The sequence below is a fragment of the Mesoplodon mirus genome (genome assembly GCF_964341445.2).
Source record: "Mesoplodon mirus genome assembly, chromosome: 1".
In the NCBI taxonomy this organism is placed as follows: Eukaryota; Metazoa; Chordata; class Mammalia; order Artiodactyla; family Ziphiidae; genus Mesoplodon; species Mesoplodon mirus.
In genome coordinates this window covers 232323804-232337352 of record NC_138976.1, presented here as the reverse complement: position 1 = coordinate 232337352, position 13549 = coordinate 232323804, and the positions used below count along the sequence as shown (strand labels likewise).

Genomic DNA, 13549 nt, shown 5'->3' with positions numbered 1-13549 from the left:
CACAACACTTATGACATTTACTGTCTTATTTGGGTGGAGTTCGTGACGCCTCAAAACAATCACAGTAGTAACACCAAAGATCCCCGGTCACAGATCACCATAATAAACACAACAATAATGAAACAGTTCGAAATAGGTGAGAATGACCAAAATGTGACACAAGACAGGAAGTGAGCAAATGTTGTTGGAAAACTGGCACCAACAGACTTGTTGAATGCAGGGTTGCCACAAACCTTCAATTTGTAAACACAATATCTGCAAACTGCAATGACGTGAAGCATATTTGCCTGTATTTTTGCATTGTCTGTCTTTTAGCGCCTTTCGCTTGACTTACAGTAACCAAATCAAAATCATTTTTTATGTAAATCCCACAAATTAACACACTGGATAATAACAGTGAAATCACGGGAAGTAAGGAACAAAGAAAGTAATGTTATGGGAGGGGCAGGATGTGAATGGCTGTTTCTGACTGAAGGTTAATTTCTATGTTGACCACAATCCTTGTCCATCCCAGCTGGTCCCTGCTCAGAGGCTGGCTGAGGTAGCGTTCATCCCAAATATTAGGAAACACAGCACAGTACTGTAAAGCTTCCTTTAATGGCGTAGTATGGCTCATTTAAAAAAACAACTTCTGCTTTTAAATAATACTGCTTCACAGATACCATGCTATGTAAGGTTACTATAGCCGATGTAAAGTAGAAATTTCTTGTGTTTCAAACTTTAAAAGGAAGAGCCTGGCTCTAATAGTGTACAGTTTGGTAAACAAATCTGTTTACTTACATAAGTATGATTGCATTGAGATCAGGCATCTCCTGCACGCAGGGAAGGGCTTCCTGTCCCGTCTGTGTGTCCTGCCCTCCGTCTCAAGGGGGCCAACCAAGACTACAAACTGCGGGTACAGTTTTTCAATACAAGAGTTTTCCTTTTGGGTCTTACTAACACACCAGCTGAGTCTAATTACCAGCCTGCTCCATTTTAAAGGAAAGCTTTTATTTACTGAAAATGAGACAGCAAAGCCATTTGTTTTGAAATTTTGAAAAAATCAATCTCTTTCCTAGTGAAAGTACTTGAATATATCTGAGAACTGGATGAAGTGACTTGTATCCACTAATAAGAATGGACACAGTAAAGTTCAGAAGCCTAAATCAGACAAATCAGATATGATTCTAAAAATGAGAGACACCTTGACAAATCACAATACCTAAGTAACTTATCTCTAACTATAATATTCTGAAGTGAAAGTAATTATGGCATGAATTTTTTCCATTCATCTAAGCTCTCCTATTTAGTATTTTAAAATCTAACCAGGCAATAAATATCATGTTTAAAGTTCAGTGATCGTAAAGATGTAAAAACATTTATTTTAAAATAATGACATTCTTACCCCCATCGAAGGCCTTTCCTGGACTCCAAGTGCGGAAATAATCATCCTAGGGAGAAAAATAATGTGAATTGAGTGTCTATGAGTAACTAAAATGTAAAGATTCATATAAAATCAAAAATAAAATGTGAAATACAGAAGCTGAATACAAACCTCTACTTCCTGCAATGGCAAGCAGTAAATTATAAAAAAATAAACAAACAAAAAGAAAAAAAGGAACAAGAGAAAAACAATAGTTATCAAATGAGAATACATTGTTAACACATTATAGAAATATCTTTCAGTAAATGTGTTCATTTTCATGGCAAGTCAACATTTACTATACTGTAAGAATTTAACTATTTTGGTTGCCACGCCACCTAAATATTATAACGCGATACTTTCAATGTGTGGTATAACACAAAATTACGTGAAGCTAATAAGCTTATAAAAAGCATCCACCGGTTTCCAATTACACAACTGCATTTTGCACTAGTACATGAGTAAATGGAGGGGGGAAGGGGGGATAAATTGGGAGACTGGGGTTGACATGTACACACAACTATGTATAAAATAGATGACTAATAAGGACCTCTGTATAGCTCAGGGGACTCTTATCAATGCTCTGTAATGGCCTGTATGGGAAAAGTACCATAACAATGAGTGTATCTATGTATGTGTATAACTGATTCACTTTACCGTACACCTGAAACACAACATTGTAAGTCAACTACACTCCAAAAAAATTAATTTTAAAAAATATATATGCTATAATTAAATATGAAAGAAATAAGAAAGAAAGAAATTGGGGCAAAGAGAAAAGAGCCACATATTTGGCTATAAGATTTCAAGCAAACAAAGTAAATTGAACATGAGATTCCTGTTCAATTAAATGTCCCTGAGATAATTTAAAAAATTACTTTCTCCTCAAAAAAACACACAAAAAAATAGTAACTGGAACAGTTACCATAGCAGGAAACATGCCAGGTGACTCTGCCGTGGCCCAGACGCTATAAATATACTTTATGAACATCAGTCACAGGCAACTGAACATCTAAGGAATTCATCAGAATGCACCAGGAAGCCTGAGAAAAAATGTGCACCTAATTAAATCTTGCCTAAAGTTTCAATCTTTGATATGGGAAAGAATCATTACATTTACTGTATATTTAGTACATTTGACCATAAAGCACAAAAGTGGGGCAGTGGATAGTGCCCAGAGCTGAGCCAACTGACCAACTCAATTTTATTCACCGTTTTTACCTAAAAGCCTTGTAAAGGCACCTCAAACAGGTCATCTCTTATGCAAACAGAACCGATTTCACTGTTCAAATTAATAAGCTATTTCCACCATCAGAAGCAAGAGAAGTGCACTCTGGGATGCTCCTTGATGAAACAGTCCCCAGTCCCAAATCCGAACCCACCAGAAACCTCAGAATGTAGGGAACCCAGAAGGCCAAGCAGAGATTCTTTCAATCTTCTTCTACCCTCTTTGCTCATACCCTCCAGTGTACTGGGAGGGAATGTAGAGCATTTTAATTACAGAAATAAATATACTTCCCTAATTGATTTATTGAACATTTTTAAATTGGTACAAAACGTTTTGCTTATTGTGACGAATCACTCATTACCACCTTTTTCACCCCCATCTCTCGCCCTCAAAGGAAAGAAGAAAAGAAAAACCACAGAAGACGCGTCTGTCTGTCTTCTATTTATATTGAGATAGGGTTATAACAAGAGAGGGGGCATTTTAGGGCAAAACACGCTGACAGGTCCTGCACTAAATCATCCAGGATTAGATGAAGGATGGAGAACACCACCGGGTAATTAGACAAATACTGATTGTTTAGTCTCTTCTTAAAATCTCACTTTAAAAAAAATTACAGCATGATACAAATCTTGGGAAACTAGGTTTTCAAATCAAGTACCTACACTCAAATTCTCAAACTTCAGCTGAAGATCACAGCACACTCATGTAATCACTTTTTCAGGTTACCGCTCACTGCGTGGGGAAGATGACTGTCTTCCATTCCAAGCGTGGAGAGGGCTGGGATTCTCCTGAAACACAGGCAAAGCCAGACTCTGGCACCTGGTGATGGCTCTAGAGATGCAGACCTGAATTTGAAGTCTGACTCCACCATCTAATAACTGCATGAGGCTAGAGAAAAAGATGGTCTAAACCTCAGATGCTTGTACTAAAGTCGGAAAAAGAATACCTACCTACCTGTCTAGTAAGGGTGGTGCGGGGATTAGTTTCAAAAACGTAAAGCACCAGCCCACTCTTGGCAAGAAGCAGGTGCTAAGGCATGTTTGCCAGTCAGAAGGACTAAGGTCATCCCTTTAGTGTCTGGTCAACATCACCACCGGACAAGCTGTCATGACTGCTGACAAAGTCCTGTAGTTTTTCTGTTTTTTTGTAGAAAGAGCTACGGACCCCTCATCACATTTTTCAAAGTGACGTCCACACTGCAACCCTCCCCCAAATGTCAGATGTGAGATGCAGAGAACTTTGTCAAAGCCAACATTAATGACTGTGGTTAATGCCAGCAGACAAGTACTTCTGCTGTCCCATCAGACTTTCTGAAGCGGTACAGCTACCATGATCGCACCATCCAGAAAGGTGCGGGAAGGTGTTTACTACAATGGTGACTCTGGGCTGCGGAAAGGCTGGCACAGGAGTGGAGCTGACACTGAGGCCTGATAACATGACACCATCACGCCTGCCACGACACGGAGTGTTTGAAATAACGCAACACTGTACGGCTTAGCAGGAAGTACGCGGGCACGTAGAGAAAACGACGCGATGGTGAAAGCGAAGCTCGACAACTTAACTGAACGCCCTTCAGAACAACAGGATCACACTGGCTTATTCTGGGATCAGAGCTATAAAAAATCTGTAATCATAATGTACAGCATGACCTGGCTTTTTGTTATGTCAAGGGCATCACGGACAGCTGGCCATCGGACACGGTACAGAAAAGCAAGGTCCTTCCCCTATTAGCTATTTTTAGATATTTTTCTTTGTGTTCTCATATCACCAGACTTTTATTTTTCTGAAAATGGTTTCACCGCATTAAATCTTAGGAATGTTGCCAGGATGAGAAATCAAAGTATTTTCACATAAAGTGTTCATTCAGACGCAATTTCTTTTGTCTCAAAAAGCTTTAGTGACTATTGGTTGTTCCCAGGCTTCAATTTAGATCCAGAATAAACCAACTGGGGATTTAGAAAACAACTCAGGAAATGCCCACGACTGGAGAAATTCAGGTTCAGATGACTGACACGAAGCCTGAGGGTCCCACTGGGCAAAGCTCACGCTCAAGAGCTTACACCGTGAATTACAGTGACAATCAGAGTTAATTCTGCACCTTTTCCAATTTCTTATATTGAAAGAAATAATATTTGACAGTTTTCCCCAAAATGTGGTCTGTATAAGAAAATTTGATTTCTGTATCCTGTGATTTAAGGCTTTTCCTTGTGGTTTTAATGTCCTATTTTTCCGGATTTTAAATAAGATACATGTTTAATGTAGAGCAGTTTCTCACCCTCGCCATCACTGACACTTCGAGCAGATAATTCTTTGTGGTCTTGGGCTGGGGCAGGTGGGAAGACGGCTCTGTGGAGCATTGCAGGCTGCTCAGCAGCCTCCCTGGCCTCCACCCATGACAGGCCAGCAGTGACCTCCCTCAAGGTGTGGCATCCAGACTGTCGCCAAATACTGCCAAGTGCCTCCTCAGGGGGAAAAACCACCTACCTGAGGACCTGTGATGCAGAGTTTTGGGGAAATACAGAAACACAAATGAATCAAATTTTCCTACAGCAAAGAACTGCTAACAGGAACAGATTTGTCTTCACACATGTTTTACTATATTGAGATAATACTGTATGTTCAATATTATATCCAGATGTTTTGTGCATCATTTTATTAAGAGCATTTTACAACTGTATTCATATGTTTTGTCAAAATACTGAATGTCTCACATCCATCTGTGTGGATTTACCAACCTTTAGTTATTTCTTCATACGTCTGTGCTTCCATGTTGCTTATAATATTTTATAACAAATCACGCATACATAAATGTCTAAGTACTTTCTTATACATTCAGAATATATGTTTCAGAATAAAAACCATGCCCAGAATAGAGAAACTAGTTTCCCATGACAACAGCTGGTCAGAATCAGGCTTTGTCCAGATGAAGTAGGTGGGAAGGACCAGTTTATATCATCGGATGAACTGTCTGGTTCATTCACTCACTGCTGCATCTACAGTGATTAATTCTCCCGATGCCTGAAGGAATCACAGGGACTAGAAAACTAGGGCAGGGGATTAGTTAGTATCCTCATGGATTCTAACACGTGATCAACTGGGAATAGGAGAGACTGGAAGCTCCAAGAGCTCCCCAGGGGCTAGAGCTGAACATGAGAAGAGCTACACTCAGGCATCATATCGCCGGTGCTGAGCCACCCAAGCTGCTCCCGAGGCCATGAAGGTTTGCACAGACAATGGGACCTTCCTGAGATATGTATTTGAAAATTGCTAGCAGGGCACACCACCTTTAAATAATAATCAGTAAAGATTCTATTGATGACTACTGGATACAACTGTGTCCTATATCCCCATAAGTGTTCTGTAATTTATATTAAATAACTGGTATAAAGGATTGTTAAGCTATAAAACAAAGTATTTACAGGAGTACAAAATGGGACACGGAAGATAATGCTTTTGGAGACATTGTAAAAATAAAATAAGGGGCAAAGTGATGGTTATCAACGGTGGGTAGTTCTGAAACGCCATACTCATATCCCCAAAATATGACAGTCCAGTTTCAGGAGGGGTATAGGATTTTAGGGTCAACCTACACCAAGATCGTTTAGGTGACAGTATTTCCATAGTACTTCCCTTCCCCACCTGAAGTCCGCTATCAGAGTATCTAGGATGTCATGTGAGGCCTTTGTATTAGTCATCCATTTGGAACACACGCACACACACACACAAACGCAAACAAAACACACTCATGCATCTATGTCAAAATATATACATATATATATAAATGTATATATTTTAAATAGATGAGTCTATTATAGAGATACATTTCATCAGTGTCTATCTAAAACATTTAAATGACATTTAAATAATATTTTAGTAATATGAGACAACTCACAGGCAGCTATGTTTTAGCCATCAGCTTTGCCCCTCCCCCCAAAAAAAACCCCATGGGGTATGAGATTGATAAGATTTCTTTCCAGATTTGCACAACTATCTATTTATGACTATGGAAACCCAGCAATCTTAGTCCAGAGACAAAGTAAATAAATACACATCTCTGGTATTTCCCACTATGTGCACTGACACTTACTACAGTAAGTGTCTTTGGGATAAACTCTCCCCTGAAGTGATGGCGTCAGGACAAGAAGGAGAAAGCCCCCCTCGACAGCTGTCTCCCAGTCTTGCTGTATCCTGTGATTTAAGGCTTTTCCTTGTGGTTTTAATGTCCTATTTTTCCGGATTTTAAATAAGATACATGTTTAATGTAGAGCAGTTTCTCACCCTCGCCATCACTGACACTTCGAGCAGATAATTCTTTGTGGTCTTGGGCTGGGGCAGGTGGGAAGACGGCTCTGTGGAGCATTGCAGGCTGCTCAGCAGCCTCCCTGGCCTCCACCCATGACAGGCCAGCAGTGACCTCCCTCAAGGTGTGGCATCCAGACTGTCGCCAAATACTGCCAAGTGCCTCCTCAGGGGGAAAAACCACCTACCTGAGGACTGACAGTCCCACCTAGATTGCATCTTTTACTCTAAGAAATTTATAAGTATATTTCATTATGTTAAGAATTTACACGTTGTATTTCACTAGTGATGCACTATTTTAAATGATATAACAGATCCAAGACTGCCTGACTTGATTTGAAATGGTTGAATCTGCAGTGTAAAATGTGGGTCAACCACGACTAGGAACCGAAATTTAGTATAAGAGAGAAAAGGACTTGATGTAACAAAATCTTGTAGCTACAAATCCCAGTACAGAGCACGTGGGGGACGGGAGGGAGCAGGTTGGTGAAACAACCAACCTCCAAAAGCAGTAGTGTTTTATCAGTGATGTCATTCATATAACAATTATGTTTCAAATATTTTTATGAATTATGATGAAAAATGAAAGTGTGAGAAAATGTCAGAAATAATAATTAGGAAGACAAAGATAAACTTATCTTGGTACAAATTTTCAAGTCCTAGCTTGACAATTTCAATGCATGAATTAGAATAAAAAGATATGAAGAAAGAAAAAAAAGAGAAACATACAATAGGACATCGGGGGCCAAAGAGTGAAGTTTCTGAATAAGAAAAGCCTATATAAATATATTTTTTTGTTTGTTTTGTTTTGTTTGCAGTACACGGGCCTCTCACTGCTGTGGCCTCTCCCGTTGCGGAGCACAGGCTCCGGACGCGCAGGCTCAGCGGCCATGGCTCACGGGCCCAGCCGCTCCGCGGCATGTGGGATCTTCCCGGACCGGGGCACGAACCCGTGTCCCCTGCATCAGCAGGCGGACTCTCAACCACTGCGCCACCAGGGAAGCCCTAGTTACCTATTTTATATATAGAAGTTGTATATGTCAATCCCAATCTTTTGGTGTTTAAAACAACATTATTTTAGTGTTCAAAACTCATGATTTCAAACAACTATATGAAACTAAATATGGATTGTAATTCAAATGTTTCATCATATCAAATGTAAATAAGTTTCTATTATATACAAATATTAGATGCATACTATCAGTCTGATACAAATCATTAGCATATAAAAGTCAATGAAAATATAGTACTAGTCAAAATTTAAATACTGTGTAAAATAGACAGAAGTTACTCATCATGAATGAAAGCAAAATAGTGTTTCTCCTTTTTAGAATGTGCTCTGTTAAGAAACAAAGGACATCAGTTGGTTCCTTACTGAGTCAAGAGTGCATTTCTGTGCTTTTTTACACCTCCAGCAGCGAACGTAAGCCCCTCAGGTGCTGTACTGACAGAGCGGGCAGGGGATGTAGTCACACACGAACTCCGATCACGTACAACTGGGTCCTTATTCATGATCAGTACCCGGGAACTCCCTTCTGAACGTATCTGTACTTAGACAAAACTTGAAAGCTATTTGGTTCACACTGAGATTTCACTTTTGGGTTTAAGATGACTTTTGATTTGCCCTCATGGTTATTATTATTATAATTCTATTTCCTCATGTATAAATTGAGATCCTGATGCACAGCTATTATCTATAGTAACAGCGTTACGTTCACAATTCACTGGTTTATAAAATCTTCGAACTAAACTGTGACGCGTTGTTCCCCTAGAAGTTTCGCTGTGTATTATCTTCTTCCTCTTCTCTGCAGAGAGAGAAGACTTTCTGATAGAATGATCCTTTGCTCACTTTAAAAAATTAGTAATGTATACATATTGGGGTGTGTTCCAATATTTAAGGTTTACATTTCAGACTTCTTAAAACACTGAAACAACAGTACCAACACCATCAACACCGTAGTTTTTAAAAATAGCCTCTGGGGCTTCCCTGGTGGCGCAGTGGTTGAGAGTCCGCCTGCCGATGCAGGGGACGCGGGTTCGTGCCCCGGTCCGGGAAGATCCCACATGGCGCGGAGCGGCTGGGCCCGTGAGCCATGGCCGCTGAGCCTGCGCGTCCAGAGCCTGTGCTCCGCAACGGGAGAGGCCACAACAGTGAGAGGCCCGCGTACCGAAAAAAAAAAAAAAAAAAAAAAAGCCCAGTTACCAGAAAGCCAAAAATGAGCATTACAATCAGTAATGGGGAGGACAGTGGCTAACACACAGTCCCCAGGAGCCACTTGCTTCTCTGTGCACCAGGACCAGATAAAGCAACCCCACCTCCTTTTAGGCCCAAATCTAGAGGCTTGGGACAATAACCATCCATCTTAGAGTTCTGGAAGGTCCAGAATCTAGGCGTGGCTCAAAGGCTCTCTCAGGGCCAATCAAGGTGCCAACCAGGATACACTCCCTCCTAGAGGCCTGACTGACAAAGAGCTTCCGATTTGTCAGGCATTTTTGGTGATGGAGCACCCTTGCTCCCTTCTGGATGGGGGTTCCAGCTCCTTACTGGCTCAGCCCCTTTCCTGCCACGGGGGGTCCCCACAGGGCCACCCTCCGTGTGAGGACCCTGCCAGGGAGCCTGGCACACGAGATGGTCTCTTTATGCTCATCCCAGGATGACACCCCATCACTACTGCACCTTTGATTTATTCACAGCGAGTGGCTGCACCCACCCCACCCAAGCCCAGAAGCAAGACGACCAGGATGCAGGGCCCTTCGGGCTAGGTTCGAGGTGCTGGAGACCCTTCCCCTCTTAGGACACAAGAACATTTCATTTTGCCACCATCAGGATTTTGAAGGAAAGGAATTTCAAACCTCCCCTAGTCTCTTCAATTTCAAGATTCAGTCACTTCACTGTCACGCCTGTGCGATGCAGCAGGGCCTCAGATGGGGCAGGCTGGGGGGGAGAACATTTATTTTTCCCGAACATTTCAGAACCAGCCTTTAGTAAAATACAACAGAATGAATTATTATTAAAAAATGAAACCAAAACAGACATGCAAACCCAAATTCATCAGTACTGGAGTTAATCCATAGAAACAGAGATCAACATAAATGTTCGTGTCAAACGGCTAAGAAGGCTTTTCCATGCTCAGTCCCATCTCTGTCCCTGCCCAGCACAGGCTGCAAACCACACCGAGCTTGTGCGCACCCTCGGCAGCTCTGATGGACTTGATGTGGACCAAGGTCCTCACAGGTGTGGCCCCCAAATATCATCTATCTACGCTGACAGTGTTTTCTGATAAAATCCAACAATAAAAAAAGTCACATCTCCGAAAGGCTGAGAACATTTCAGCCAATTTGATAGCTGGAGAAAAATTACGCTAAAGAACATTTTTCCTTATGATAAAGAGGTGAGATAAAATCAGTAACAATATTTGCATGGGATTTAGGACAAGTATCAGTTCATCCCTCCTCCCTCACTCTGCAGTCATCAAAAAGTAGCACCTGTCAACAAATGTAAGAATAGGAAATAAATGTGTTTGCACACTAAAATTTACATTAAAATGAATTAGAGTAAAATTTTATAACACAGGGAATCCTATACAGAGCTGTCCATTTTCCAACTCTAATTATAATAAAGCACACAACATAGAAACCAATATAAAAATTATAACCTGTATGCTTGCTAACAGCCTCTTCCACAATAAGAAATCTACAAAGTTTTAAACTAGTACACTTTATTTTCTTAAGTGTCCACTAATTAATTAGCCTTATGCTCTACTACAAGACTTTTTTTTTGCATTAGGTAATCTAATAGCCAAAATATATATTTAGAAAATCAGAAAAGTGTGACTTCAGATACCAGCAACCAAAAATTAGAAATGTTTTAAAATTTATATAGTTCTCTTCATAACTTAGCTTGCTACTTTTACATCCTGTTAGAACCATACCAATAAAAATAAATTTACCATAGTGATATCATGTTCACACAAAGAGACTGAAGTGGAAGTCTGACACATACATCTAAAAGTATGCATGCGATAGAGTTGATTTTTTTAGTCACATTAAAATAAATACATCAATTGAAATAAAAACTAAAACCAGAAGTTGTACGGTTGAGGTTCACCCCCTTTATCCTATATAAAGGAAGATAGAAAATAATAAATGGACCTTAAATTTAAAAACATGATATTCTTTTGGTATTAATTTTATGATCTGAAAAGATCAGTTTTGAAAGGATAATTAATCTTTTGTAACAAGTATGTGTGTGTGTGTGTGTACACAGGTGTTCACACACATACACACCCACTTTCCACAGTTCTTCAGATTTGCACACAACCCTGCAATGCCTACCATCTTGTACTACTGTGATCTCATCCTTATAAAAAGAAAGACAAAAAACTAAAGCTCAGAGGAAGAGAAATGAAATTCATAAGGAAATGCACATGATGTTCTTATCAACTGCATCTTGTAGCTCAAATTACCAGAATGTTTTTAAGGGAACAAACCTCCTTTTAAAACAATCTGATGTAAAACAAGACAATATCTACATTACGTGTGCTTTCAGTTGGAAAAAAAAGTAAGCCGTTTTATACGTGTAAGTTTTAGAACAAACAATTCTGCTTCCTTTGTCTTTCTCCTGAACACACCAAAAAATGAATAAATTATTTAATGGCTCAGTGCTAGCGTTTAGCCTGTGGTATCCAGTTTTACTCGTGCTCGGCGCTCCCCACTGGTACTTTAATAAGGGCAAACGTTAAGTAAGTTTTGAATATTATGGAATAAAAGATTAATACTGGGCCTTCCCTGGTGGCGCAGTGGTTGAGAGTCCGCCTGCCAAGGCAGGGGACACGGGTTCGTGCCCCGGTCTGGGAAGATCCCACATGCCGTGGAGCGGCTGGGCCCGTGAGCCATGGCCGCTGAGCCTGCGCGTCCGGAGATGCCTCGGCAGTGAGAGGCCCGCGTACCGCAAAAAAAAAAAACAAAAAAAAGATTAGTATTAGTACCCATTAGTACCCATTATACTACATATGTTTGGTTTCATTTTGCTTTGCACTTAGTTATTGCAGGTGAGCCACTTACAGAAGGAGGACAAAGAGAAAAGGACGAGGCGGGAGGGAGGGGGAGCGTCACACATGTTCATTCAAAAGCTCGGAGGGGCCCGGTACGGGGAGGCTCTGGCCGCTGGAAGGTGAAGCACGCAGGCGCAGCCTCTGTTCTCCCGTAGTTTAGTCCAGCGGTGCCCAGCCTTTTTGGCACCAGGCACAGGTTTCGTGGAAGACAGTTTCTCCACGGCCCGGGGCAGGGGGATGGTGCAGGCGGTAACGCGCGCGATGGGGAGCGGCGGAGGAAGCTTCACTGGCCCGTCACTCACCTCCTGCTGTGCGGCCCGGTTCCTAACAGGCCGCGAACCGGTGCTGGTCCACAGCCCGGGGTTTGGGGGCCCGTGACTTAGTCTATAAAGAGGTCATCGTGGTGGCAACATAACGTAGCCACAAACAAATTGTTAAACCTGCCTCAGCCTCACAGGGTCAGGGTCAGAGGACGTGGAACAAGAACTGTGGCTTCAAAATCCACAAGAACAGTCATTTCCCGCAGAAGCAAACGGAAAGGCATGCGGGCAGGAGAAAGCACGGAGAAGTCTGAAGACCACAGGAGTTCAGTGTAGGGGTCATAACTTGGGTGTGCGTGTGTGTGTGTGTGGTGTGTCTGGTACGTGTGTGTGTGTGCTTGGGTGTGAGTGTGTACGTGCAGGAGGACAGGTCTGTTGGGAAAGAGTGGGGAAGGGCTGGGGGGGTTCAGGACGGTCGAGGCGTCCAGGCAGACACACAAAGGCCTAACTCGCCACAACCAGAATTGCTGCTACAAGATATATTTGTCCTTTCCTTCCAGATTCAAAGTCGGTCTAAATGTTTTAAGGTTGCCTCGTGACCTCTAGAAAAATCATGACGTTGGTGTATTTGTACGAGTCCTTAATACCTACACAGAGTCCAGAATCAGGGAGTAGTAACAACAATAATAACCACCACCTCTAACGCAGTGTTTTTATACAGCATCACTCTTTAAACACTGGAATCATCCTGGGAGGAAAGGCTGACTGATGAGCTCCCTTGGCCGGGACTACCAGACACAAGACCCAAACCCAGAACACCCGTGGCTGCAGTCCATTCTCTTCATCACTTTTATCATGCTTCAGTTTTCTAAGTTTTCATTTTATTAGTTAATTTCCAATTGTTAACAGCACTTTTGCTACGCAAAATAATCTAAGAATTCCAACCTAAATTATTTTTGCTCACTGATTACCTAGCAAATATTTATCATCTATTGTGCTCTAGTTCTAAGCAAGAAACTAAAATCAGTGAATAAGATAAACTGTCCTGTCTCCCTGCAGCACAGAGTCTGACTCTGGGGCTATGTCACAACACGGTTCTAAATACTATTTATAGGTAAGAGAGGTCCTATGATCATCGGGAAGATCCCTTTTGTTTTTCCAAATTCATTCCACTTTGATATTTACATTTTATTCTTTGCTTCTCAAAATGGCATTTGAGCAAATGCCAAAAAAAAAAAAAAATCTACCCTAGCATTCATAAGAGTATATGTGCGGAAATCTTAGATGCAAGCTCAGAATACTGTCA

At 41.3% G+C, this 13549-nt stretch overlaps 1 protein-coding gene across 4 annotated transcripts in view; it reads right to left on the bottom strand.

The window, feature by feature from the left end:
- Positions 1-13549, bottom strand: part of SPOCK3 (SPARC (osteonectin), cwcv and kazal like domains proteoglycan 3) — a gene marked incomplete at both ends in the record, with an annotated part of 376097 nt that overhangs the window by 254001 nt on the left and 108547 nt on the right. For 3 of the 4 annotated variants that reach the window (XM_082618565.1, XM_082618566.1, XM_082618568.1), the window contains one exon: positions 1385-1430. The exons of the other annotated variant lie outside the window; for it this stretch is intronic. In XM_082618565.1, coding sequence (XP_082474691.1) covers positions 1385-1430 — 46 coding nt within the window. The remainder of the gene's footprint in view (positions 1-1384; positions 1431-13549) is intronic. 4 annotated transcript variants of the gene reach the window in all.